Source organism: Myotis yumanensis, unplaced genomic scaffold, assembly GCF_028538775.1.
Source record: "Myotis yumanensis isolate MYYU_CA2020_CCGP unplaced genomic scaffold, mMyoYum1.0.hap1 SCAF_11, whole genome shotgun sequence".
NCBI lineage: Eukaryota > Metazoa > Chordata > Mammalia > Chiroptera > Vespertilionidae > Myotis > Myotis yumanensis.
The window spans coordinates 43,559,136-43,586,553 of record NW_027223762.1 but is presented as its reverse complement, the minus strand read 5'-3'; the positions used below and the strand labels follow the sequence as shown (position 1 = coordinate 43,586,553).

Genomic DNA, 27,418 nt, shown 5'->3' with positions numbered 1-27,418 from the left:
AAACATTGATGAGAGAGAAACATCGATCAGCTGCCTCCTGCACACTCCCCACTGGGGATGTGCCCACAACCAAGGTACATGCCCTTGACCAGAATCGAACCTGGGACCCTTGAGTCCGCAGGCCGATGCTCTATCTGCTGAGCCAAACCGGTTAGGGCAAGGGATGACCCATTTTAAATTGTTGATAGATATTGCTGAATTGCAAGGGTGCCCTTTTGCCCTCTACACTGGCTATCGCTATTGTACTAATTTGTGGCTTAAAACTTGTAATGAGGTTCAGCATATTTTCATATGGTTAATTGCCCTTTGCAGTACCCTGTGAACTCTTTATTCAAATTCTTTGAACACTTGAGATAGAACCCCCAGTATAAAAAATAGACTCCCGTATTTTATTCTGTTACGTCAGTGGGGTTTATGCTTATTTAGATCTTTAATCTGACATTTTTAATGAGTTGGAACTCTATATTTAATATTTATTACTACTGTGTTTTTTTTACAAATGAAAAGTAAACTCGCCCTTTTCCTACATGTGTGAAATACCATCTTTATCAGAGATGAAGTTCTTAGGCGTGTGTAGGATTATTTCCAGACCTTCTGTTCTGTTTGCTGCTGACTCTTTTTGTCTCCTTCTGGCTCCACCCCACATTGTTTTAATGATTGCAGCATTACAACACCTGCCTGGTACCCAGGCGTCACTTACTGTGAGAATTTGTCACTCTCTAAATCTATCTTTGACTATAGAGTCAGTTCATCAAAAATCTAACCAGAATCTGATCAAGTCTCTAGATCCAACTACAAGTTTTTAGAACTATGTGGGACAAAGAAAAATGTTAAACAACAACTCAGGGATGTAACCAGCAAAATACATACCACAGGACAAACAATCCAGTTTTTTCAAAATATAAATTGCAAGGAAAAATAACTAGAAGAGGTACTTGAAACTTCAAAGGCACATTTTAAACAACGAGTAAATACACCAATAGCAATGAGCACACCCAGGACCCAGAACATGGTTTCTAAATATCATTCTCCAGTGAAAAGAACCAGGCTCCTTGGAGAAGTGGCTGATTCTAGGAGCAGGGCAGGGGACGTATAAGATGAGCCTACATCATTTTGTAACGCTAGAAAGTAAGGAAGTCCTCAGGAAAATAAACAACACTGGTGCCATCTAGCAATCCAGGAGGGAGGGGCAGGTAGGAGAGATTAGAGGACAGAACTCCAAAAGGCCAGAGCTGGAACAGTTTGAGCCACAAAATAAATCACAATAGTATTAGATTATAACCTATAAAATAAGATAAATACCCAGGAGTTTATAGTGCTATCAATAAATGGTTGAGTGAATAACTAAGGTAAATGAGGAGAAGGGAAAAATGTTCCTTATGGAAAAATTCTAAATCATACATGTTATTTCTGCCCCTCCAAGAAGTGAGGCTTAATTCCACTCTCTTGAGTGTGGTTGGACTCAGAGCCTCACCTTCAAAGAACAGAATATGAAAAATAGTGATTTTTACAATGACAAAACTTGGCAGACGTTACCTTAATCAAGAAATCTAGATGAACGTCCCTGGTGGTAACTCATATTGAGGAGCATGTACCCCCGACAATGCAACAAGAAGGGCCCTTCACGTTTGTGCCTTTCTAAGAACGCAGAGCCATTTGCTAATCAAGACAAAAACATCAGACAAATCCAAGCTGAGGGACATCCAGGTGTCCAGCAGAAACAAGGGTCATCTTCTGAGTTCCCAGGATCTGTCCTCCTAAAAGGTTTTTAATGGCAACTTCACACAATCAGTATTTATGGGCTTTCTGTCTCGACCCAACATCCTATGTTCAAATTAAAAAGTTTAAGTTTATGCCCTAGCTGGTTTGGCTCACTGGTCAGAGCATCGGCCTGCGGACTGAAGGGTCCCGGGTTGGATTCTGGTCAAGGGCACATGCCCGGGTTGCGGGCTCGATCCCCAGTAGGGGGCGTGCAAGAGGCAGCCAATCAATGATTCTCATTGTTGATGTTTCTATCCCTCTCTACCTCTCCCTTCCTCTCTGAAATCAATAAAAATATATTTTAAAAATAAATAGATAGATAGATCGATAGATAGATAAAAAGTTTAAATTTAGAAGGTCTGAATATTGGAGATAACCAGGAAGGCATGAGCACACCCAGGGGGTCCTCTAACCCTCCCGGCAGGGGGGTGTCTGGGTGGAGGGGGTTGGTGGTCTCATCTTCTAGAGAGGAGACACACCTCTAGGTGGCCAAGTCAGTGTCTTGGTAGTTTCTGCTCATTTTCCCCCTGAAGACAGCTAGCAGACCCGCCCTTTCCTCCTGGGCCACATGACCAGCAGGGTAGCCCTGCCTGACTTCAGTGCCCTCGCAGAGCCCCAACCCGGGCCAGCAAGAAGCCTGAGCTTGTTGAACTGCATGGGCCAGGCAGGAGGAGGGAGAGCTGGAGGAGCCCATCTGGGTTCTCTTTGCCCTTTCCTAGAGCCTTGTTACTCCATGAGATGAGGAGGGAGGCAGGCGGGAGAAGGCAGTCCAGGCAGTTTGGAGAGCTAGGAAACAGATGAAACAGGGAGTGACAAATCAAAGGAGAGTGACAAATATATTTTAGTTGTAGTTCATTTACAAAGCCCTTGGGGAATCCACTCCTTTTTTTTTTTTAATCCTCATTTGAGGAGGATATTTTTTCCATTGATTCTAGAGAGTGGAAGGGAAAGGGGAGGGGAAAAGAGGGGGGAGGGAGAGAAAGAGAGAGAAACATCCATGTGACAGAGACACATCGATTGGTTGCCTCCTACATGCTCCCCAACCAGGGGTGGGGACCAGACCTGCAACCCAGGTAAGTGCCTTTAACCTGGAATCAAAACCTTGACCCTCCAATGCGCAAGCCTATGCTTTAATCACCGAGCAACACCGGCCAGGGCGGGAAATCTATTCTTAAAGTGGGGGGCTTCTTCCTGACTCTGTGACCTCAGGTAAGTCTCTTTAACCCCTTTTTATACCTCAATATCTTTATCTGTAAAATGGGTATGAAAATACTTCATGCTTAGCTTCAAATGGATGTAGGGCTCAGATGACCAACAGCCTAGTATGGGGGCAAATTGCCACAGGCAGTAGAATCACTTGAACTGAGTTCAAGTCCAGTCTCTGCAATTTTCCAGTTGGAAACTTGGGGAAAATTACTCAACCTCTCTCTGCTTTAGTTCTCTCATCAGTAAAACAGAGGGTAGCAATCCCACCTGCCTTAAATGGTTGTCTCTTGGGGTAAATGAGATAATACATATAAATGGTAGAACCAGGATGCCAAAGCCCACAGGTTTAGCCATTATACTACAGTTGCCTCACAGGAGCTGGAAAAAAAAAAAAAAAAAGGAGGGGCTGGGAGCAGCCAGAGTGGAGAAGCCAAGCCTCGCTGCTGCGGCCGGACCAAAGGCCTGAGTCCTGGGTGCCGGAGGAAAACCGGTGCCGGCAGCCAGGGGAAGGAAGGCCTATTGCGCAAATCTTCATGCAACGGGCCATTAGTCTATATATATATAAAAGCCTAATATGCAAATTATCCCTGCAGGAGTTCGACCGGGAGACCGATTACTTGCTATGACATGCGCTGACCACCAGGGGGTGGCATGGAATGAGGGAAGGCCCCAGCCGGTAGCTGGCAGCTGGGGAAAGGAGGCCCCAGTCAGCAGCCGGAAGGCCTCAATAGGCCCTGACCGCCAGCCCGGCCTAGGGACCCTACCCATGCATGAATTTCATGCACCGGGACCCTAGTAATATATATAAAAAACAACAACATATAGTGTAGAGAAAAGACTGGAAAGAAATACAATAAGTTTTTTAGCAGTTTTTATTTCTGGATAGTGCAGTTATGATTTATTTTTATTTTCTTCTTTATATTTTCTGTATTTTCCAAGTTACTTTTAGAATCAGGAAAAAAGGCTGTATATGTTGTGCAGGTGCCTGCAGATCGTTCGTGACGGTCTCCACTGCATTACAATCTTTGACAACATTTTCTCATGTTTGAAGTAGGAATCATTGTCCCCATTTTCTTGATGAGGACATGAGGACAAGAGAGACAAGAGCTGGCTCAAACTTCAGGTCTCATTGCTGCAAAGTGGCAGAGAGCCAAGATCCAAAGGCAGATCTGACTGTCTCCAAAGCGAGGTGCTGTGCACAGGGATTCTGGAGTGGGGCTCAGTGCCAAGGACTCCTCCACCCCCGTCACATGGTCATAGAGTTAAGGTGGGAGGTTGTCAGGATTGGGCCTGTGGCAGCTGTGCTCCCATAGGTCTCCTGTACTGGTTGCCTACACCCATATTCCTGGTGGAGGACATGGCCTGCAGAGTGGGGATTTTGGTGTCTTCTGCTCACAGCATAGGAAGTCAAGCAGTACGTTGGAGAGTCTCCCCGAGAAGAAATAAAGGTTTCCAGTAAAAAGGTATTCCATAGAGGAACTGAAAACAATAGCTTAACTATACAAGACTGAGAAAGGGAAGTGAGTGTGAGAGCATTAAATCGTTATCCATCATAGCAAGAAGACAGTAATGGCCAGTCCTGATCAATCCAAATATAGCTATGTAAGCATTTTATATAAAGATATGGAGGTAACTACAAGACCTACACACAAATGGCTGTAAGTGCTATCCCTGATTCCAGGGGTAGAGAGGGAGTTTTTGCTTTCATCATAAGCACTTCTGTCCTATTTGATTTTTAAAAAGCTGTATATGTGTGTTGCATTACATTTTTTTTAATTTAAAGGCAATGTTTATTAAAATACATTCTGTGTTGGCAAAAGCCAAGAAAAATACATCTGGATCATACACTCAGCATAGGACTTTTTCTTTGACAGAAAGTTCATCAGCATCTTGGGAACAATGGCTGTGTAGCAAACGTCAATGAAGATAAGATGCTAAAGGAAAAACATATGGATGTCTGGAGCTGCTGGCCAGGATGATGAGCAAGTTCCCCACCACGATGACTGTGTACATGATGAAGAAAAGGGCAAAATGTAGCTTTTGGTCCTCGGGTCGGAGGAGAGTCCCAGGAGGATGAACTTGGAGACACTTCTGGTTTGGTTGTCTGTCTCCATGATCCTGCATACACCAATGGATACAGAAAACCCTAGAATTTCCAATTCCACAAGTTTCAATTTATTGCTCTCTTCTAGGGTTCCTTTAAATGGTCCATGATTCTATCTCCTCTTCCACAATCTCCAAAAGGTTGAATAATAAAAAAGTTTAACCTTCATCAGAGTGGAAATTCATCAGAGTGGATTTCCTTTCAGAAAGAATACCAGGTGGACCTCAGGGAGTTGCATTACATTTTTATTTTATTTTATTTTTTTATTTTATTTTTTTATTTTATTATTTTATTTATTTTATTTTTATTTATTTTATTTTATTTATTTTATTTTATTTATTTTATTTTATTATTTTATTTTATTTATTTTATTTTATTTTATTTTATTTATTTTATTTTATTTTATTTATTTTATTTATTATTTTATTTTATTTTATTTTATTTTATTATTTTATTTTATTTATTTTATTTTTTTATTTTATTTTATTTTATTTTATTTATTTTATTTTATTTTATTATTTTATTTTATTTTATTAATACAGGCTCTGAAAGTAAAAAGAAGTTCAGGCTTTGGAGTCATCTCTGTGAATTCAAATCCTTCCTCAGCCAGTTAAGGATCTTGGGCAGCATGACCTCTCTAAATTGCAATTTTATCTTCTGGAAAAACAGGGATAAAAATTATATTTACCCACCAGGTTACTCCAAAATGAGGTAATGAATATAAAGAGCACAAACTAATACTGGCTAGAATTCAGCATCTGTAATTATGAACAATTGTTATCACTATTAATAATAAGCCACGCGGGCAAGTAGGGCTTTGCACATAGTAGGCGCTTAAGGGGTGAAAGTAATAGTTTACCCCCTCCACCAGAGCTTATCTCCCCCAGCTCGTGACGGCTGCGCTCCTGCGCTCGGAGCGAACACTTAAATATTGATGTGGCTACTCATTTATTCATCACTCTGTTCTCCGGGCAGTGTCCGCTGAGGGCGAGCCCAGCTCTCTGGCCCTTCGCGCCGCAGCCACGGTCCCCTCCCGCGTGGAGGTTGGAGGCGGCGGCAGCTCACCTGCTTCCCGGTCGCCGACGCGGGGACCGTCACGTGGCGAAGCGGGAATCGCTTCTAGTTCCAGCCGGGGATCTTCCCGGGCAAAGGGAAGGGGGAGCGCAGCTCCAGATGAGGAGGGCAGCCGGGTCCGGCCTCACCGCCACGAGCCTGCGCCGAGGGGCTGGTCCTCCCCAGAGGGGCGCGCCGGGCCGGGGCATTTTACGGCGAGAGCAAGGACCTACCGAGGGAAGATTCGGGATTGGCCCGGAGACGCGCAGCGGGCGTTTCAGAACCGGCCGAGGGTGCCGCGCTGGCCCCCAGCAGGCGGGGTTGAGCTGGTGCCCCGAGTTGGGGGCGGGGCCTGTTGGAGCCCCGCCCACCTCTCTGCGGAGGCCGCGCGCCCCGCGGCCCCTCCAGCTCCGGGCGCGCGGGTCTGCGGCGGCCTAAGCGCGGGCGCGGGCGCGGGCGCGGGGTCGGCGCCTCCGCAGCGCTGCCGCACCGCCGCGCGGGGCTGGCCCCGGGCCGCGGGGCGGGGCGAGGGGCGGGGCGCTGACAGCGGGCGCTGACGTCGCGGCGCGGCTGGCGGGCGGGCGGGCTGCCGGGGAGGTGGGGCGGCGGGAGGCGGCGGCCGTTTGGGCTCAGCCCATCCCGCAGCTGCGGCGGCCGGGAGAGCGGGCGGCGGCGGTCCTCCGAGCCGGCTCCTGACAGCCCCCGCCGCTGCCCGGTCTGTCACTGGGTCCCGGTGGTTCCGCCGGGTGGGGTCGGCCTCGCCCGCCGCCGCGTCTGCTGCCATGGCCCTGGTGCGGGGCGCCGAGCCGGCGGCGGGGCCCTCCCGCTGGCTCCCCACGCACGTCCAGGTGACCGTGCTGCGGGCCCGCGGGCTGCGGGGCAAGAGCTCGGGCGTGGGCAGCACCAGCGACGCGTACACGGTGATCCAGGTGGGCCGCGAGAAGTACAGCACGTCGGTGGTGGAGAAGACCCCGGGCTGCCCCGAGTGGCGCGAGGAGTGCTCCTTCGAGCTGCCGCCCGGCGCCCTGGATGGCCTGCTTCGGGCGCAGGAGGCCGAGGCCGGCCCGGCGCCCTGGGCCTCGGGCTCGGCCGCCTGCGAGCTGGTGCTCACCACCATGCACCGCTCGCTCATCGGCGTCGACAAGTTCCTGGGCCAGGCCACGGTGGCGCTGGACGAGGTCTTTGGCGCAGGCCGCGCCCAGCACACACAGTGAGTGCGGGGCGCGGGGGCGCACACGGTGAGAGGCCTCCCCGGGCGGGGCGGGTGGGAGAGCGGGACCCCGAACCGCGCCCGGCCCGGGGTGGTGCGCCCTCCGCCTCACGCTCAAGGGCTCAAGGGCGTAAACCGACCTGTTGGTTCTAAGCATTTCGGGGTCCCCCCTACCCGTTCCTAAACGGTGCGCTGTGCTTGGCCGCTGGTGGGCCCTGGGAGGCCCCGGGAGGTGTGAACGGCGGCCTAGCATGAGTTGTAAATTGTCCAGGAACCTTAGGAGTGGGGTCCAGAGGCTCTTGGACTGTGGGAACCTCAACAAGGAAAATCTCGAGGCCATTCTTAGGGCCTCCGGGCTGGTCTCCCTTTCCTGGAAGGGGAGGAGAACTGCAGGCACCTGACCCAAGCCAGGCCCTCGGGGGAATGGAGAGGTGCCGCCTCACCCTGTGGGGGAAGGAAGGGGCAGTGCTGTCCTCGAGGTGCCCCCCCACCCCACCCCCCAACCTAGAAACTGCGAGGGCATCTGCTTCTTGTCTGGAACTGGGATGTGTCCTCTGCCACCTAGACACACCCCCGGACCCTGTCCCTCTGAGTCCCTGGCCTGAACGCAAGAGTTCCTCTAGGTAAAGCGAGGAAACGCTTTAATCAGTCTTCAGGCTCCTGCCCGTCCTGCCGGAGGTGGAAACAGTGGCGCATGCACTGCTAGGGATCATCTCCCAGTCACTCCCACCTAGAAGGGCCAGTGGTTTTTTTTTGTCATCATTTATTTTGGCAGCGTTTAACCTTCCCCGTGTGAAGATCAAGGCTTCAGACTGGGAGCCTCATTTCCTATTTTGGGCGTGGGCCGTGTCTGGAGGCCAGTCCCCAGGGCTGGCGACCTGGCTGTGGATCACTCGTCCACTGGGGCGAGATCGCCCCTGGGCCTCCTGGGTCCCGGATGGGGAGGGTAAGGGGATGAGGGCAGGGGTGTGCCGTAGGTGGGGACAGGTGCTGGGAAGGTTCGCCCGAGATCGGAATGGCATCCATCGGCGTAAATGTAGGAAGGCTTGCTGGAGGAGACTGAGAGCCTGGTGCAGACCTAGAGGAAAGCAGGAGTTGGCTAGAAAAGGATCTGACCTTGAACGTTTTTCACAGTGTGGGCAGGGAAGGGTCCTCATGGCTCTTAGTGGCCTGGGGTGGGAAGCACAGGGCGGGTTCCCCGCAGGTCTGACCTGGCTCCATGTCCCCCTCCCCTGGCCTTCTCCTCTCCTTCCCTCATGACTTGCTGTTTGGTTGCCGGGTGTGGGATCATGTGGCATAGCTTGGCCCTTGTTTTGTTTTCTTTTTTCTTCACTTTTTCTGTCCTCTTCCTCCTTCCTGGCCTAGGGAGCCTAAGGGGGTGGGTGTGGGGCTGAAAACTCTCCCCTGGATCTCTTAGCCCTTCCTTTTTTCTGGAGAGGCTCCTGTCCCCAAATTCTTTCCTCCCCTTTTTTTCTTAGTCCTTCAACCTCCACCTTGCAGCTATTCTGACCAGGCTGGTAGATGACACATCCGGGGGACACACACCAGTCTCTAGGCTTGTAGGGAGGGGCTTCTGTGAGGTCAGTGACTTGGGAGGGGCCTTTGATCCCCCCCTTCTTCCCCCAGTTCCTGCCCTTGCTTTCTTCTTGGGCTGTGGATCTGACTCAGCTGAGCTGTTTACGCCTTAGGCCCAGGTGGGCCTGTTTTCAGCCAAGGACAGTTCCCCTTGGAGAATTTGACTTGCTACCCCTTGACCAGAATGGGAGCCTTAATTGACTTTATAGAAGTCCTCTGTGCACCAGGATCTTTCCGCACCCAACCCGCTGCCTTTCCTCAGATGTATTGACCTGGATTATTTATAGAACCTGGAGGGGGCAGGGGGAGAGGGATACTTGTGGTGGACAGAGGAAAAGCCTGTGAAACTGGCCTAATCTCCTAGTCCACTGGACCTCACAGCATGCCCACCAACAGAGGGTGAGGACTGCTGCCCCCACTCTGGTCCCCGCCTTCCTCCTCTGGCTCTAATGGCCATTCCTGGTGGCCTTCCCTGGAGCACTCAGGTGTGGGCTGCTAAGACAGTGAGTCTGCACATTGCCCATTGGGCAGAGGACAAGATGGAGAGGACCGGGGTTTACCCTCCTCAGTTTTGGAAAAGAACAGTATCACACTTTAACTTCAGGAACCAGGTGTGGTGGTCTCAAGGAGGGCGGATGGTAGCTCTGTGTCACCAAGACAGGACCAGGCTGGGGAAGGGCAGCCTCACGGTTAAGAGGAGGGACCTGTGGAATGGCACAGCCCAGATTCCAGTCCCAAACCTGCCAGCTTCTGGCCAGTCAAGTAAACTCTTGGTGCCTTAATTTTCTCATCTGTAAAATGGGGCTAATTAGCACTTTCACAGGGTTGATGTAAGTGGTGAAATGAGGATGCAATTAAAATATCTGGTGCAGTTTCTGGACATAGTTGGTGCACAATGTCTGACGGCTTTGATCTGAGAGACATCCCCTGCCCTGGGAGAGCCTCTCATGTGATGGGGAAGACAATTTAGGACGGAGAGCCTAGGGAAGACTGGATGGCAGGGTACATGCAGAAGTATGAGAGCTCCTGATAAAACTGGCTGGCCCTTCACAGCCCTCCACCATTCTCCTTACTGCTAGAGGTTGGAGAACTAGGGATGGCTTGGGGGCCTGCAGTCTTGAAGCCAGACTTGGCTCAGCCTGCAGCTCTCTTCCCAGCAGCCTTCCTGGGAGCTGCCTGTACCCTTTCGGAAAGGCAGGACAGCACAGGGTTTAAGAACCTGGAGATGGGGCTTTCACTCCCAGTTCCATGACTTCCTAGCTGGCAAGTTACTTAACCTGTTTCCTCATTTCTACAAAGGCCATGATAGAAATGAGATAGCATCTATAAAAGCCTTCATGTAGTTCCAGAACCATAGCAAGCTTTCAAAATATTAGTGTTGGGGTTACTCTCAGGGCCCTGCTTTGTGTGATGATGGTGAAGATGGTGGTAGATGGAGTGTTAGACACCTCATCAGCCCCCAAAGATCCTTTGTCAGTGGGATACTCTTTGAGGTGAGGGATTTCACTGGAGACTTTCCAAATAATTAAATTCTCAAAACAAAATTTAACATAATACACAAGGAGATTGGTTATAACCCTTTCCCCTTAGTAAAGTCATGGTTCTGAAAATCCTGAGATGCTTCCCAATTGTTTCCTTTCTGGCTTTTGCCTTCAGCACCCTTCCTAGTGCACTCCCGTGGGTGCTCTGTGTGGTCCTGCCTTAAAGAACCCCTGCCTGTGTGGCTCGGTTGGAGTGTCATCCCATACACCAAAAGGTGGCGGGTTTAATTCCCCGTCAGGGCACATACCCTGGTTGTGGGTTCGATCCCTGGTTGGGATGCATGTGGGAGGCCACCAATCAATGTTTCTCTTTCTCTCTTTCTCTCCCTTCCTCTCTTTAAAATAAAATTAAAATAAAGAGCCCCTGTCCTGGGCTTGTTGGATCAGTGGTTAGACAATATAGGGCTTAGAACCTAGGAAAGACTGTGGATGGCAGGGTACGTGCAGAAGTGTGAGAGCTCCTGATAAAATTGGAGCCTGGTGGTTAGGGCCTGGCCCCTTGGGAAAGTTGAGGCGGTGGGCTCGTTTGGGTTGGGGCCAGTTTTTCTTTTTTCATTCCTAAGAGTAAAGCTGTTGTTTCCATGTACAGGCTGCTGACTGTGGCCCCTAAGAGGCTCTGTCAGCTCTGGTCAGACAGAGGCATTGGTTTTCAGACTGTGGCCGAGGAGGACGTAGGTTTGAGACCAGAGCCTTCTGGCCTGAGATCTCCTGAGGGTGGGTTTAGGGGCACCGGGAGAGGCACCCTAAGGAAAATGCAGCCTGTTGGCCTAGGGTTGGGTGGTCTTTGAGGGCATCCACCTATCCCTTAGCTCCAGATGCCAGGCAGAGTACTGTTGGGGGCAGATGGCACATGACCCCACGGCCTTCTCTCCAGATGTGACTGCTCCTCAGGAAGCAGCTGAAGCCACAAGCGTCCTTGGCTTCGTTGGCTCCTGTTCCAGCCCCAGACCTGGAGCTGGAGGCCTGTGGGACGGCCTGGGAAGTCGGCTTTGGCTGCCAGGGAAGGGTGTGGCTGTACTTAGAAGCCAGTCATTAGGACACAGGAGGCTCCATCTCCCTTAGTTATGGGGCAGTTTTTATGTGGGGTTGCTTAAGCAGCAGTGTCTGGGAGTGTGGGGAGGGGTAGAAAGTGAGTCCCCTATCAGACTGGGCAGCTCCTGCAGGCTGGCACAGCAGCTTCCCCTTCCCCTGCATCTGGCACTGGGTGGGACCCACCTCTGCCCTGTTCTCCCCTCCTGTGGGCAGTCAGGGACAGGCACCACTTAGCAGAGGCCCCATCCCAAGTGACCTGGAGGGCTGTCCCTTTCCTGTGCTGGGGGCTGCCCAGTGCCTTTATTATTGCTGCCTCCTGGTGTTATGACTTCTTGCCTTGTCCAGATGTTTCCCCTGCCCTCCCCACCCTGCTCAGGGACAGATGATTAACACAATGGGGGGGGATCTGTGTGTTCTCTGGGAATCAGTACTCTTTTTCTTCTAGTCCTTTGCAAAATGATGTGATCATGAAGAAGCTTTGCCCTGCCCTGGCCAGGTGGCTCACTTGGTTGGAGTGTTGTCCCATGCACCAAAAGGCTGTGGGTTCGATTCCTGGTCAGGGCACACACCTAGGTTGTGGGTTCTATCCTTGGTTGGGATGCATACAAGAGGCAGCCGATCGATGTTTCTCACATTGGTTTCTCTTGTTCTCTCTCTTTCCCTTTCTCTTTCTAAAACCAATTTAAAAAACATATCCTCCATGAAGATTAAAAAAAGAAGAAGCAGCAGCTTTTCCCTTCCTCACAGCCAAGTAATAGAAATAAGTCTATTGTGGACTGTCGGTCCTGTCTGGGATAAGTCTGATCACTTTGCTTCTTACTGAGCTGGCTGAGGCCCCCTTATGTTTTTCTTCCTCAGGAATGATGGCTGCCAGACAGGAGAGCTGGGCTTGGCAGGTCAGTCTGAGGCCCAGAGTGGCTGGCCCAGCCCTCACACCATTGAGCAGTAAGCAAGCAGGGACCCGGAAAGTTCAGTTCCCAGAAGGCAGCATTTCAAAGGAGCTACATAGGGAGGGGCTTTGTCTCTGGCCACTTTGACCTTCAGCTGACCTAGGTGTGGGGAAGAGAAGCACAGCCCTTAATCCTGGAATTCTAATGTCAGAGCTAGAAGAATGCTTAGACCTGTGGAAATAGAGGCTGGGGAGGGAGAGGGACATGCTGTCAGCTACTCGGCAGTTAGGGAGGGTGGGGCTCTGTGTGGCTCCTGTTAGGCCCTGGCACCAGAAGAGGTGGCCTTTGGGGCCCTGTGTGCACCCCAAGGCATTTTCTGTGGAAGTGCCTATGAGGTTTTAGAGGGGACATTTCAGCTGGGATGGGAGTGGGAGCCTGGAGGCTTATCTGTGGACCTGGTGGGCAGTCTAATCCAGAGGCCTTTCTGGAGTGCCTGGGCAGAGGCCAAGAGGGGCCACAGGGATATGGACACCCCTGCCTGCATGCCTGGAGGTCTTGTTAGGAGGATGGGCCCTCACATGTGGAGGAAGGACCACAGCCAGGTATTTGGCGCCGAGGCAGGGAGCACTGGAGATGTTCAGAGCAGACAGAGCCCAGGGAAGGCCTCCTCCAGGAGAGGACACACACCTCCACCTCCTCCGTGTTCCCACACCGACAGCATGTGGCACTCTGTTTCAGGGGATTATTATTGCCTCCTTGGCCTAGTGTGTTGTCCATTAAGCCCTTTCTAGGTGCTGCCACTGTTCTAAGGACTTAAGTTAGCTCACAGCAACCTCTAGAGATATAGGCACTGTTACTGTGTTTAACAGATGGGGAAACAGAGAGGCCAGGTGACTTTTCTAAAGGCACACAGTACAGGGTAGAGCCAGGAGTTAGGCCCAGGTGCCTGGCTTCCCGTTCTGTGTTTTTCACCACCATGCTGCACCGCCCATCTCAGTTTTCTTCCATGTCTCCCACGGGTCAGCTCAGAATGGGGCCAGGTGCTCAGCAGCTGTCCTCCGAGGGTTCCTCTCTCCTCTTCAAAGCAGTCCTTGGGTTAGCCTTGGGGGCTCTGTAAGCATCACCTGCTACTCCAGTGTGAGGCCTTGGCTGACTGGGATAAGCATGTTTAGTCTGTGTCTCTGTGTCTGTTGTGTCTGTCTTGGGATGGGGTGTTGCCTGGCACTTTGGGAAGGAAGGTATCACTGCCACCAGGGTGTGTCTCAGGAGATGTGGGAGGCCTGCGAAACTCGGCCTGCGCCCTGGTACTACGTACTGCCCCCCCACCTCAAGGAGATTTGCTCCCCTTGGCTTATGTAGTAGCTCAGGACCTCGGAGCATCAGCAGAGACAAGACTTCCTGACCTTTCCCGATACGTCACATGCCTGTTCCACTGGGACAGAACACTCCCGAGCCATCTGGTTCCTCCCCCTACAGCAATGCAGATGCAGTTGCTTGCTTTTTTTTTTTTTAATCCCCACCCAAAGATATATTTTTATTAATTTTAGAGAGAGAGAGGAAGGGAGAGAGAGAGAAACATCAATGTGAGAGAAAACATCGATCGGTTGCCTCCTGTACATGTCCCGACCAGGGGGTTGGGATAGGACCCGGAACCTTTTGGTGTACAGGATGATGCTGCAACCGACTGAATCACCCAGCCAGCCAGGGCTCGTTTGCTTTTTTTTTTCTTTCTTCTTCTTCCTTTTGTTCAACATCTAGGAAGCAATGACAGGCAATGACTATGCCTGGGTCAGGGCTTTGGAGAAAACAAGAGAGAGAAAATGTATAGCTCTTTCCCTAAAAGGGTGAAAATAAGTTTGAGACAAGACTTACACAGGAAGGATAATTAACCTACAAAGGAGCATATAAAAAAGTGTGAGAGAAGGAAATGATTAGAAGAAGGGCAAACTCACCAGGGTTAGAGTGATCAGGGTGGGCTTCCTGGGGGAGGTGGTACTTTGAATGACAGGTAAGGCTGTGGGGGGCTGGGCAAATTTCTGAGAGGGAGATTGTTCCTCTGGAAGGGAGGTGAATGTGGTAGAGAGTGGAAGGGAACCAAGCTGAGTTTCCTATATGCCTTTCCCAGCAAAACAGCCTTTACTTCTTATTTATTTTTAGGTAGTTCACCTGGTTCAAATGCTAAAGGTAAAGAGGCTGCACGATGAAAAGCCTCCCTTGTCCCAACTTTGAGTCACCCAGCTCCTCTCTTCAGAGGCAACCAACATTACCAGTTACCTCCAGAGTTATTCCATGCATTTAAAAGCCAATGCATTATGTATTTTCTTCTTCTCATCGTTTTTATTTGTTTGTACAAATGCAACATTCTCCACACACAGGCCTCTACCTATGGTCAGCCTGTCTTCTCCATGAGGGATGTTTAATGTTTGTTTCTACCTGTAGTGAATCTGAACTGAGACCTTGGCAGAGGGGATGGGCACTACTTAGGTTTGATCTCCATGACCCAAGACTCTTTTTTTTAGGGTGAATCTGGGGTTAGGAGCAAACTGGGGAGGAGGGTGTGGTTAGAACTTTTATTCTCCTTTCTGCCCAAGACCCCCGGGGCGAGGTCATCTTGTTGGTTCTTTCATTCCTCCTGGGCAGATTGTCGGCGGTTGGTCCTGGGCCACCTCCCTCCCATGGGCTGATGCCAGCCTACCTATAAAAGGCCCCAAAGACAACAAATCCCAAGTCTTTATGTGTGGTTTGCCCTAGTTTTCAGAGTGCTTTCTCAGCATCACCTCATTTTGTTCTTTCCTGAAGGCAGGCAGGGTGACCCCCATTTCACAGATGCGGAGACGGGGGTGTCAGGAGGTAGAATGACTGTGCTAGGTCACATGACTCATTAGTGGCAGCCAGGTTTCTGACCTCCAAGCCCAGTGCTTTTCCCCCTGCATGGTGCTTTTGGTCATACATATTTTTTGTTGCTGTCTGCTGGCTAGACTGGTCTCCAGGCATTTTTATAGCTTTTTTTTTCTTGCTGGGTGAGTGCGGTCACAGCCATGTCTGAGGCAGCTGATGGTGACAGACCTTTGGAGCCTCCACAGTAGGAGGGATGAGGACAGGAGTATTAGCCAAGATGTTTGTGCCCAGGAGGGAGGGAGGTGGACCTGGCTGGGTCTGCAGGGAGCTGAGTAAGACATGGCCACGGAGACAGGGGAAGCTAATAAAGTGACGGTTCTGGGCGGCAGGGACTGTCTCTTAGTGCCGGGCAGGATGCCAGGGTGGGCGATGAGAACCATCGTCTGGCCTGATAAGAGGTGATATCCTGTCCTATGGCTGTGTCAGGCTTGCAGTTCTACTGTAGGTACCAAATCAAAGGGTGGGTGAGGTGGTGGGTGTGGGGAGCCAAGGGGATTGGCCTGCCACCTGCACATCTCCTGTTCGATCTGTAGAAGGACGACTGTTCATGGGGGACTTGGAGAGGAGGGAAGGTATCTGGATGGGGAGACTCTGGAGAAAGGTTTTCTAGCGTCTCTCCAAACTCTGAGTAATAACAGTTTTGGTTGGCATTTCTCCCTGCCTCTAACCTGCTTATTTTATCACCCCTTTTACAGAGGTGAAATGGCTGCATTAAAGTCACTTAATAAGTCAGATTCCGGACGAGAACCCCAGGTCTCCTATCTTCAACCCACTGGGGTCTTCCCACTATGTCCTTAAAATAATCTTTTTCTTTTTTATTGCTTAAAGTATTACAAAGGGTATTACATATGTGTCCTTCTCCCCCCCCCCCCCCCCCCGCCTTGACAATCCCCTGGCCTCCCCTAGCCCCCAGTGTCTTATGTCCATTGGTTATGCTTATATGCATGCATACAAGTCCTTCAGTTGATCTCAAAAAATAATCTTTTTCTTCAGTTTATTTCTGGGACTAGCTGAGCCCTGTGGATTCCATCTCCTTTACCCAGCAGGTATTAGAAAGTGTTCCATGTATCAGGGCCTCGGTTGTGGGGGTAAAGGTGGGTAACAGTACCTGCTGTCAGTAAGTGGGGAGCCTGCAGGTGGAGTGTCTCTGCCAGAGGGGCCCCTCCCACCTTCCCCATTGCTCCTGTCCTAGTTTAGGGTTTTTTTTTTTTCCATTTTCTTTCTTTTCTTTTCTTTCCTTTCCTTTTCTTTCTTTCTTTCTTTCTCTCTTTCTTTTCTTTCTTTTCTTTCTTTTTCTTCTTTCTTTCTCTCTGCTCTGGACTGTTAATATAGCCACTGCTGCCTTTTTATAAACCAGAATGCCAGTTTATTCATTTATGATGAGAAATAACTGCTAAGGCATAAGGATTTGCTGGGGTTGGCCCAGCCATGGCCCCTACCCCACGTTGTGCTGGCTTCCAGCCAGACCCCCTTCCCTCACCTCTCCGCTGTCCCTTTCCCTGCTGTCCCTCGGTGTCCTACAGCCCAGCTTCCATCAGTCCTGTCCTTGTTTTGTGCCCTGCAGTGCTCTTCAGGGCCAGAGTAAAGTTACAGCTCTTCAGCGTGATGTTGCGGCATCTCCTGTCTGCCCCAAAGCGCCTTCCTGTCTGACTTTGCCTGTCCAGCCTGGGCATCTGCCTATTTTGTTCCTTCCACCCGGAATGTCTCCCTAGCCCTGTCCTTGCCTCCTTCCTGCCCATCGTTCAAGGCCCGGTATAATGCCATGTCATTCCCCATGAAATCATCTTACTGCTCCCCTTTAACCTCCCTGTGCAGTTTGTTCGTGCATTTTTGTGGTGTCGATCACCTTCTGCCTTTATTTGTGTGGCTATCTTATTTCCTCAACACGATGTAAGCTTCTGGAGGGCACCCATTACTTGTTCCTTGTTCCTGGCACATTCTTGGGAAATGTTTTGAGCGGAGGCCTGGCTGAGGGCTCCTCTGGTTGGGTGAGATTTCACTGGTGAGTTAGTTACCTGTGTCTCTAAGACATTGTGAGTGCCAGGATAGGGTCAGGACCGCTCGTGCCAGGCCCTGTGCTGGGCCTGCAGCCGTGAGCAGGTGGTTAGCATAGCACAGGCACAAGGCTCAGGACAAGACCAGGAGCTGGGCTCAGTCTCAGGACAGTGAGGACAAAGCCTGTGTCTTGGCCCAAGGCTACCCCCCTTACCTCCTCAGGGGTCTGATATAAACCCACTGTTAGTCCCAGGTGAGCTCAGAGGAGAGTTTAAATAAGTCAGTGCTCCCTAAGTGCTTTAATATGTGTTTTCAACCATCTCCAAAAGATTCAGGGGCTTAAAAAAATACCCATAATACTATTATCACACAAACAAAATCAACAACTCCCCAATAACCATCCAATATCCAGTCCATATTCAAATTCCCCTGATATCAGAACTCTCTCTTCATAGGTGCTTTGTTGAATCAGGATCCCAATGGGCTCTCAAACTGTGCCTGGTGGTAGGTCGCCCAGTATAACAGTCCCCGCTCTTCGTTTCAACCCTTCCCTGGTGGAGGGCTGGGAGAATATCCCACACTGTGCCCCGGCCGAAGGGCTCCTGATGATGCTCTTCTCCCTGACTCCCCTGATTCTCCAGCCCCGAGCGCGAGGTCTGGAAGGCCTGTGTCCCAGGTCCCACCTCCCGCAGGCGTCCTTCCTGTGGGGTGGCTGACTCTGCTGCATGGTCTCCCACACGAAGCTGTGGGCTCTGGGCTGTTCGTCCGACCCAGCCGTTATGAAGTTCTCCGTCACCCCTTCTCCCAGCGGTTTTAGTGCCATTGATGATGACTGCACCTAGGTCTCTGCTTCTGCCCTTTCTTCTGTGTCTATCAGGAATGGGGCATAAGGAAGAGCTTTCCCTTTCAACTATTTGGTCGCTCTACATACAAATGGCGGCTGGAATAGCAGGGTGACAGTTTTTTGTCATTATTTTAGTGATGACTTTCAAATTAAAAACACACCCCGCCCCAGGAGAGTGGGCATGATAGCAGTCATTTACATGGCAGGAGTCTCCTGCCAAAGCAGACTGCGGGGCCTCGTGAGCCCAGGGAGGGGACAGCGTGACATGACTCTGAAGACGGCTGGTCTTTTGGGGGCAGATGGTTTAATCTATACAACATCTCTTGAAATGGCCATTGCTGGCCTGGCCTAGAAATCTGGGGCAGACACTGTTATGGACAGAGAGATATTTTGGTGTTTTCTCCTATAGTTTCCCTAACATTTACTTTTTGAGTCCCTGTGTTCCCCTCTGAGCCCTGAAGCCCCCGTTTGTACTAGCTCTCTAGGGAAGCTAGAGGTGGAGAGTGAGGTGGAAAGGAAACCCACCAGGATTTCTTCTTCCTCCACTTTGGCTCCTTACTTTCCCGTCTCGAAGATTTTTCAGCCGGCGCATCAGGGCAGCACAGTTGTCTTTGCTAAGGGCCTGCTGGCTTCATTTGCCTCGGGGTGGAGTTCAGTTCTGCATCTTTCAGCTTTGCAGGCCCTCATCCCCAGCGTGGTGGTAGCTTTTGTCAGCCTGAGGTAAGGCCAGTCTCCCAAGAGGCCGGGACTGCAGCCACAGCCAGAAAAGAGAAGCTGCAGACCTGGTGGGTTGCAGCTGTAGCAGGTGGGCTCAGGTGGGGACCAACCTGGGGAAGTTGGAAATTGTGTTATTGGGGTCATGATCAAAACAGGCCCCAGTTAGCAGGTACACTTGGCTGTTTTTGTTTCTCTGGAGTCACCTTCATTGGCATGCAGGGTGGTGAGGGTCAAGCTGAGCACTGTAGCGTGACACTGGGGAGTCTCAGAGCATCTGGCTAGCTTCTTGCCTGTCGCCATGCCCTCCTAGTTCCCTGAGTGGAATCTGGGAGCAGTGCCTGCCCTCTGCCTTGAGGCCCAGCCCGGCTGCCGTGCACTGAGGCAGGAAGGCAAAGACCTGCCTTCTGCTGCCGTTGTGCCCTCCCTCCTCTAGAGCAGGCGCTCTTAGCCCTTTCTGTGCCATGGACCTCTTCTCAGAACAAGATCTCCAAATACATAGGATTACCAAGTACACCGATGATATTGAAGCACATTTATCAATATATTAGAACATTTGCCAAAGTACCTGGGCTTTATTACTGTGTTAAACAATGTGATCCAGTGGGAGGACTAATAACTTTAAAGTTCAAAGTAAAGGTGAGTATAGACAATATTTTGTTACATCTGTAATGTGATAAGAAAATACCTGGTTTCTCCTGGTGACACACTTAGAGGTACTGCTACTCTACTACTGTTGGAAAAATTCATAATTGAAGAGATGCTAAATTTCAGTTAGAGATGCGGGGAAATAGAGATGTAATTTTTCTCTTATCTAAAACATACCCTTTACTTTGGAGAAATAAGGAGTGACTTTAGATTCCTTGGTTGGGCAGGGACACAGGAATTTCTGGGCCTGCAATGTGTGTGTGTGTGTGTGTGTGTGTGTGTGTGTGTGGTACTTGCAGAGGGAGGCAGTCTAGTGCAGTGATCAAGGTCTGGCCAGGCTCTGGAGAGAGGGAGCCTGAGTTCAAATCCTGGCTCTCCTACTTCCTGAAAATAAGTAGGTGACTTAACCCAGCAGACTTCTCTGTGCCCCTGTGTCTGCATCTGCAAAAACATAAGAGCTGACACTTGTGTGGCGTTTCCCATGTGCCAGGCCCTATTCTCTGAGTGTTTCACACACAACCCACTTATTCCTTTTAGAGTTTTGTGAGGGGAATGGACTTCCATTACCCCCAGAGGTGTGGAAACTGAGGCATAGATTAGGTGATCTGCCCAAGGTCACGAAGCCATAAGTCCTGGGGCTGGGGCTTAAACTAGGCAGCCTGGCTCCAAAGTCTGTGCTCGTAGCCACTCTAGGGTCAGCCTCCCACACCCACCTCAACAGGGCTGTGGAAAGGATTAATGGGATATACTTTGTTGTGTTGAGTGCTTAGTATAGTGCCTGGCACACAGTAGGTGCTGAATGAGAGAAGTTGTTCAAGGTGAGAAGACCAGTGGCCGAGTGATGGGCTAGAGTGGGATCAACAGCCACCGTCATTCACGAGTCTGGTCACTTCCCAAACCTGGTTGGCACCTTCTCTCTCAGGGAAGCTAGTGAGAATCTTAGCTCAGAGATGGGGAGGAGGGTCTCGGGGTTAAAGAAGGTCCCCACTGGGAACTGTCCCCTTGAAGCCTGGCTCTGCGGTCCCTTCCTCAGGAGGCTCCTGTTTGGGGATGGTGGGCAGGGAGCCCCCTCTTCATTCTTTGGGAACCTGGTGTCATGGGTAAGACCCATGGATTTGTAATAGAAACATTACACAGTTGTTCAGTTGTGAATAGGGACAAACAAGTTCCTGAGTCAGTTCATGGATTAATTTGTTAGTTCATTGAACAAAAGTGTGAGTGTCCACTATTTTAAGTGCTGGGAAGCAGAGGTGAGCAGAATAAAATTGCTGCCTGTAGAGCAGGGGAAGACAGGCATGACATGGCTGTGCATAATATATCATTTTACCGTGTGGGATGCGTGCATGCTCATGTGCACATGTGCACGAACACGCACCTGGGTTCTGCTCTTCTACTGCTCTTCCACATGTCAGGTAGTGTTAAGTATGCTCAAGAAATAAAACAGGGTAAGGGACAGTAGCAGTTGGGAACTCAGGGAAGACAGGCATTTCAGATGAACTGACATGAGTGAGTGAATCAGTGAGTGAGTGAACCATGGCCTGAGATCTAGGCCCGTGTAAAGCAGGTGCAGTGGCCTTGAGGTGGGAACATGTTCGGGTCAGCGTGGGATGAGACACACAGAGTCAAGGGAGCTGGGAGCCAAAAGATAGGTCCTTTCCACCTCTGAGGAGCGGGGTGATGTGCTCTGGCCTCACCTGTTTGCTGGTGGAGCATGGAAGGCAGGGGCAGGTAAGCAGGGAGCTGTAATGTCCAGCAGGAGATGGTGGCGGACTGCACTGTAAGGTGACAGTGGTGGGTGGGTTGCATTCTAGATATAATTTGCAGGTAGAGCTACAAGAGTTCAAAGTTATGATGTGGGTTGTGGAGGAAAAAGAGACAAATGTTGGTTCCTGGGTTTGGGGCCTGAAATAAATGACATGTGAGGGCTCAGGAAGGGCCACAACTATTTGGGTCGTAAGCTGAATTTGGACTGACAGGAATGGAAATGAGTCAGGTGTGCTGGTGCCCGTGGCTGTCACAGCTCCAGCGCCACAGTCTCTGACAGGAACCCCCTGGCACCTGCCTGTGTTTGATGTCTGCCCTAGGTGGGCCCTCCCAGTGTTGGGCTTTTTCAGTTACGCTGTGTGGCAGCTGTTAGCCAGCTTCGTGCCCAGAGAGCTGGGTGTGTTGGACCTGGGCGTCCACGAGCAGGAGTATGTAGGGCCATAGTCTTGATAACAGGTGAGGCAACAAGACCCCCACTCCTTGCATCCCACCTTTGTCCTCTGCCCCTGTGGTGTGTGGGGAGGGGTCCATCCTGGGGGAAGACTGAAAGCTGAGTCCTAAGTCCACACTGGGCCTGCTGAACTTTGTCCGGCTATTAGGAGCATGGGAGAGAGATTGTGGCTGAGCAGGGACCCTGTACGAGCTTTCCCACGGTGGGCCCTCAGGAATTCTGGACCTTGGGCTGTTGGGGAGGCTCATCTCAGACAAAGGTTTAATGGCCTGGGGTCAGGACAAAACCCGAGGTTTCCTCAGTGACCTCTCAGGGCTCTGTCCTCTCAGGATTGTGCCAATCCTTTGAACGGGTTTCTGGTCTCCATACCCATCTCTGTGCCTCTGGGAATCTGTGATGTAGGTCCAGAGCCTGCGCGCAGTGAGCACACAATGAGGCTAGGCTAGCCCTGCCGATTCTCTAGCCCCAGGGCGTGTCTCCCTCTGCCCATGCATGGGCCCCTCAGGCCCCTCTGCACCCACAGGCTCAGATCTGCATTTGAACAAGACTCAGGGACTCTTTAGTACTTTGCAGTTTGAGAAGCGCTGATGAATGCCACTCCCGAGGACCAGGCTTTGCATGTGTTATCTTCTCAGCAGCCCTAATAGGGTGGTATCCCCACTGGATGGCGGGGAAGCGGAGGCTTCGGGAAGTAACCTGGTAGGTGGAGGTTACACACAAGTGAGTGGTGGGGCCAGCTGTGTACTCAGGGTGCTGAGCCAGGCTGAGCCATCAGCTGTGCCGCCACGTGCGTCCAGATGAGAGCTTTGAGCAAGGGGTGGGCAGAGCAAGGGGGCAACGAGGGGGAGGTGGGCAGTGAAAAGCTGAGGGCTTATAGCATCTCAAGGCTTTACTGCCAGCATTGCTTCTTTACTTTGGAGCTGTGTGCCTGGGGGGGGCGGGGGGGGGGGATGTTTGATAAATATCCACAGGGCATACTGTTTAGCGAGGGAGATCCTGGCCACCTGGGGATGACACCAGGTGGTCAGAGCAGATGTGGCCAAAATGGTGGCGGGTGAGAAAGCTTCCTAGAGGAGGTGGGACTTGAACTGGGCCACGGGACCCTGTTGTCTCATTCCCCGAGGGAGTTTCAGTCTGCAGGGAAGAGATGCTCAGAGCCAGTTTGCTCTGGGGCCTGCTGTGTGAAGATTTCCATCATTTCACGGAGGGATCGTCGGCCCACAGCAGCTGTGTTCAGGGCTTCCTGACCTCATCTGGACTGTGCTGCAGTGCCTGGCAGGCCCGGGGTCTATAGGGGACCCTGTGGACAGACAGGAAGAAGGAAGCAGGGGTGGGAGGGAAGGATGTGGCCTTTGTCCGGGAGCAGCTGTCTCAGCCCATGAGGGTCACACTCTGGGAGAATGCCTGCTGTGGTCGAGTTCCTGGGCATCTCAGGTGCCAGGCAGGGGCCCGTTCAGGCCTGGCCTGGAAGGCAGAGGGAAGTATGGTAAGTTGGTAGGAAGATAGCTGGGTGATAGTGGCTGGAGGACTAGAGGCAGGTCCTGACCATTCTCAACCTCACTCTGCTCTGGATGGGAGACTCAGCAAATGGTGAGGAAAGTCTTTTCCCTCCTGGCCCCACCTCCCAGGATCTTCCTGCCCTAAATGGGGCCTAGGCTGGGTTTGGGGAGTGCCTAGGGCTTGGCCTTTAAAGAGTCCATATGGTGCCCAGTGTTGCTAGTGAGGACCCGAAGCTGTTCTAATCCCTGATGTATGAACCTGCCTCCCTCTTTGGGAGCCTCAGGGTCTCCTCTGTATACCTGGTGTTCTGAGACACACAGTGACACCCGTGGCTGGGTCTTCCTTAGTTCCTTGTGCTCCATGCTTGTGGCCCTTCTGTCCTGGTGGTCATATCCTTCAGTTAAGAAAAACTTTCTTGCATTTTTTTCTTTCACTGTTTCATCCACTTTGTGTTCTCTACATGTACGCTCTCTGTTTTTTTTCTTCTTAGTTAATAAACTTTGTTTTAGACCAGTTTTTTTGTTAATCTTCACCTTAGGATATTTTTCCATTGATCTCTTAGAGAGAGTGAAAGAGAGAGGGAAAGACAGAGAGAAACATCTATGTGAGAGAAACATATCAATTGGTTGCCTCCTGCATGTACCCTGACCAGGACCAGGGAGGAGCCTGCAACCAAGGTAGGTGCCCTTGACTGGAATTGAACCACGGACCCTTCGGTCTGCACACCAACACTCTATTTACAGAGCCAAACTGGCCAGGGCTAGACCAGTTTTATGTGTACAGAAAAATGAGTGGAAAGTACAGAAAAAGTATGTTTATACTCCTTAAATTCCCTCAGTTTCCTCTATTATTAACACCTTGCATTAGTGTGCTAAATTTGTTACCACTGATGAGCCAATATTGATATATTATTGTTAATTAGAACCTGTAGTTCACATTAGGGTTCACTCTTTGTGTTTTATATTCTGTGGGTTATGACAAATGTATAATGGCATATACCTATCAGTATAGTATCATGCAGAATGGTTTCACTGCCCTGAGATCCCCTGTGAAGTGTTGATTTTTCAGCTTGCTCAGCTTTGGTCTTGTGTTGTGGATGGGAGAGAGGACTCCCAAGCCCCTCACACTCGGGAGCCAGTTGCTCTCCTACTCTCCTGTTACCTGGGGTGGGCTTCCTTGGATTGACCTCTAACAGTCGCTTCATCCTTATCCTACATTCTGGAGATTTCCTCCAATTCATCTTGGAACACATCCTTTGAATTTTTAATTTCAGCTCTTATGTGCCGGGGAGGTTACACATTCTGGGTGCTAGTGTGAGAAGGGGGCCTGTTTCCAGCTGTGCCTGACCCCATCAGTTAGGCCTGGAGTCCCGACGTCCAGAACCTTTCTGGTTCAGTCTCTCCGCTCACACCTGTGGAGGTGGGCAGGCGTGTGACCTGGGTGAGTGGGGTGGGAAGGGGGCCTATGGAGATGTCCAGGAGCTCCACACAGATGCCGTATGGTGCGGCCAGCCAAGCCAGCCAGTCAGCTGGGTCAGCCCTTCCTTCTTGCCCTCCCCCAGGAGTCTGAGCCGTTGGTGAGGAGGATTTGGGAAGCAGAGGAAGGAAGAGCTCTGTGCCCACCCTCCCCTGTAGCATGGGCTCCATCCCCCCTGGTCATGCGTGTTAGGGGTGTCTCTGGGAGTGTGTAGGGGGAAGAACATGGGCTTTGGGGTGATGAAAACCTGGCCCCGCATCTCCCCTCTCCTTTCTGGCAGCTTGTTCTCAGAAGGGTGACCACTTGAGCCTCGACCTCCTGATCTGTGAAATTGGGGTCGTGTCCCGACCTTGTGGGCTGGCTGTGAGGTGTGAATAAGTGGGAATGAGATGAGAAGCCTGCACTCTGTTGTAACACACAGTAGACGCTCACCAGACACCAGCCCTCGCTCCCACCCCTGGGCCTCGTGCTTATGGCCCCTTTGTACCATCTTGTCTGCTCCTCCATCTTGCAGAGCTGCTCCTGGTGGGACGTGGGGCGAGTCAGTGAGTGGGTGAGGTGTGTGTGTGCATGTGCTAGTGTTCCTGTGTTCCTGGCCCAGGGCCTGTGGGTGAGCTGTTCTTTCCTGGGCTCACTGATGGTTCAGAGCAGAGCTTTGGCTGGGACTGGCCAGGGGAGGTGATGTAAACAGGGAAGAATGTGGGCAGGTCTGTCTGTAACTGGGGACTGGAGATGTGAGAGTCCTTCCCAGACCCAGCCTCACCTCTCCCGGCCTCCGAGTTCCAGTTGTGGGGGGATGGGCACTCCAGGGAAGGTGCTGGGGTGGAGGAGCTATGGTGTGGTGACCCCTGCCCTGCCTAGCAGCACTGCGGAGCTTCCCCTACTCAGGATGTGGCTTTCTTCATCATGGAGGAGTTTTGGATAGTTTCTCAGCTATGCCTGTGGCCTGGGAGGCAGGGCCTGTGTGTCAGAGCAGGAGTCTGTGGTGAGAGGCTGTCATAGCCCCAAAGCAAGGAGGGGGCCCTGCGAGGTGACAGACACTGAAGGGGAGGGGTGCGGCGGGGAGGGAGGTGGGGTGGGGGGGGGGCAGACTCCCTGGGTCTGCGACCAGAGCTCTACCCAACTTCCCCTGCCCTTCTCACAGGTGGTACAAGCTGCACTCCAAGCCAGGCAAGAAGGAGAAGGAACGTGGGGAGATCCAGGTCACCATCCAGTTCACGCGTAACAACTTGAGTGCCAGCATGTTTGACCTGTCCATGAAGGACAAGCCACGGTCCCCCTTTAGCAAGCTCAAGGACAAGATGAAGGGCAAGAAGAAGTATGACCTGGAGTCCGCGTCTGCCATCCTCCCCAGCAGTGCCCTGGAGGACCCCGAGCTGGGCAGCCTGAGCAGGATGGGCAAGGCCAAGGGCTTCTTCCTCCGCAACAAGCTGCGCAAGTCGTCCCTGACCCAGTCCAACACCTCGCTGGGCTCGGACAGCACCCTGTCCTCAGCCAGCGGAAGCCTGGTCTTCCAGGGCCCCGGGGCCGAGCTCCTCACCCGGTCCCCGAGCCGCAGCAGCTGGCTGTCCACTGACGGGGGTGAGCGAGGGGGGCCGCCCCTGCTGTGGTGGGTCGTGGCGCTTGGGTCTCCATCCAGGGAGCAGGGGAGGCCCCTGGCCAGGAAACGGGGCTTCTCTGCCCTGTGCTAACCCTGTGTGTGCTTCCTTTTCAGGCAGGGACACTGCACAGTCCCCCAAGTTGTTCACCCACAAAAGGACCCACAGCGACGAGGCCAGCCAGATGCGAGCAGCTCCTCCCCGGGCCCTTCTCGACCTTCAGGGCCACCTGGACCCCGCCACCCGCTCCTCTCTCTGTGTCAATGGAAGCCACATTTACAACGAAGAGCCCCAGGGCCTCTTGCGGCACCGCAGCTCCATCTCGGGCCCATTTCCACCCTTCAGCTCCCTACACAGCGGTTCTTCTCGGCCCTCTGAGGAAGGATCCCGGGCTGCAGATGACTCCTGGGGCAGAGGCAGCCGCCGCACCAGCAGCTCAGAGGCAGTGCCTGGACAGGAGCTGAGCACTCAGGCTAAAGCGCTGGCCCCTGAGGCCAGCCACTCTGGAGAGGAGGAGGGGGCCCAGCTCTCAGAGGGGAAGCCAGTGCAGGTTGCCACACCCATGGTGGCCTCCTCTGAGGCTGTGGCGGAGAAGGAGGGAGCCCGGAAGGAGGAGCGGAAGCCCCGGATGGGCCTCTTCCACCATCACCATCAGGGGCTGAGTCGGAGCGAGTTGGGGCGCCGTGGCTCTCTCGGGGAGAAAGGGGGTCCCACCCCCGGCGCCTCACCCCATCATTCATCCACCGGGGAGGAGAAGGTCAAGAGTAGCTGGTTTGGCTTAAGGGAAGCCAAGGAACCAACTCAGAAACCCAGGTATGTCCTTGGCAAAACCAGCTTTGCCCCTTGGGGAGGATGCTGGAGTGTTAGCAGCCTGGACCGGGCTGGGAGGATGGAGCTGCCCAGGTGGCCCTGGGGCAGACTGCTGGGGCTGCTTTGCATGGTTGAGTGGGGCTCTCCCTAAGCCAAGGCTCTTTGCCTGCACTTGGAGGCAGTGAGTGTGAGGGCCCAGTGGATCGAGGAGAACTCTTCAGTGGTGGCCTCGCTTCATGGCAGACCCACCGAGGGATCGGGAGGAACAGGAGAAAAACAGCAAAGCCATTTGTATGAATTTTTGTTTCTTAACCTCCACCTCTTGCCCTTTGGCCTCCAGGTAAGGAA

General features: G+C 51.9%; 1 protein-coding gene across 6 annotated transcripts in view; it reads left to right on the top strand.

The window, feature by feature from the left end:
• Nucleotides 1-6,760: 6,760 nt before the first annotated feature.
• RAB11FIP5 (RAB11 family interacting protein 5) overlaps nt 6,761-27,418 on the top strand; it is a 35,347-nt gene continuing 14,689 nt past the window's right edge. For 2 of the 6 annotated variants that reach the window (XM_070429472.1, XM_070429471.1), the window contains exons 1-3: nt 6,761-7,334; nt 25,807-26,243; nt 26,377-27,073. In XM_070429472.1, coding sequence (XP_070285573.1) covers nt 6,907-7,334; nt 25,807-26,243; nt 26,377-27,073 — 1,562 coding nt within the window. In that variant the 5' untranslated portion in view covers nt 6,761-6,906. Of the gene's footprint in view, nt 7,363-25,164; nt 25,648-25,806; nt 26,244-26,376; nt 27,074-27,418 lie in introns of those variants that run through there. The other 4 variants (XM_070429475.1, XM_070429477.1, XM_070429473.1 and 1 more) reach the window with 4 other exon arrangements.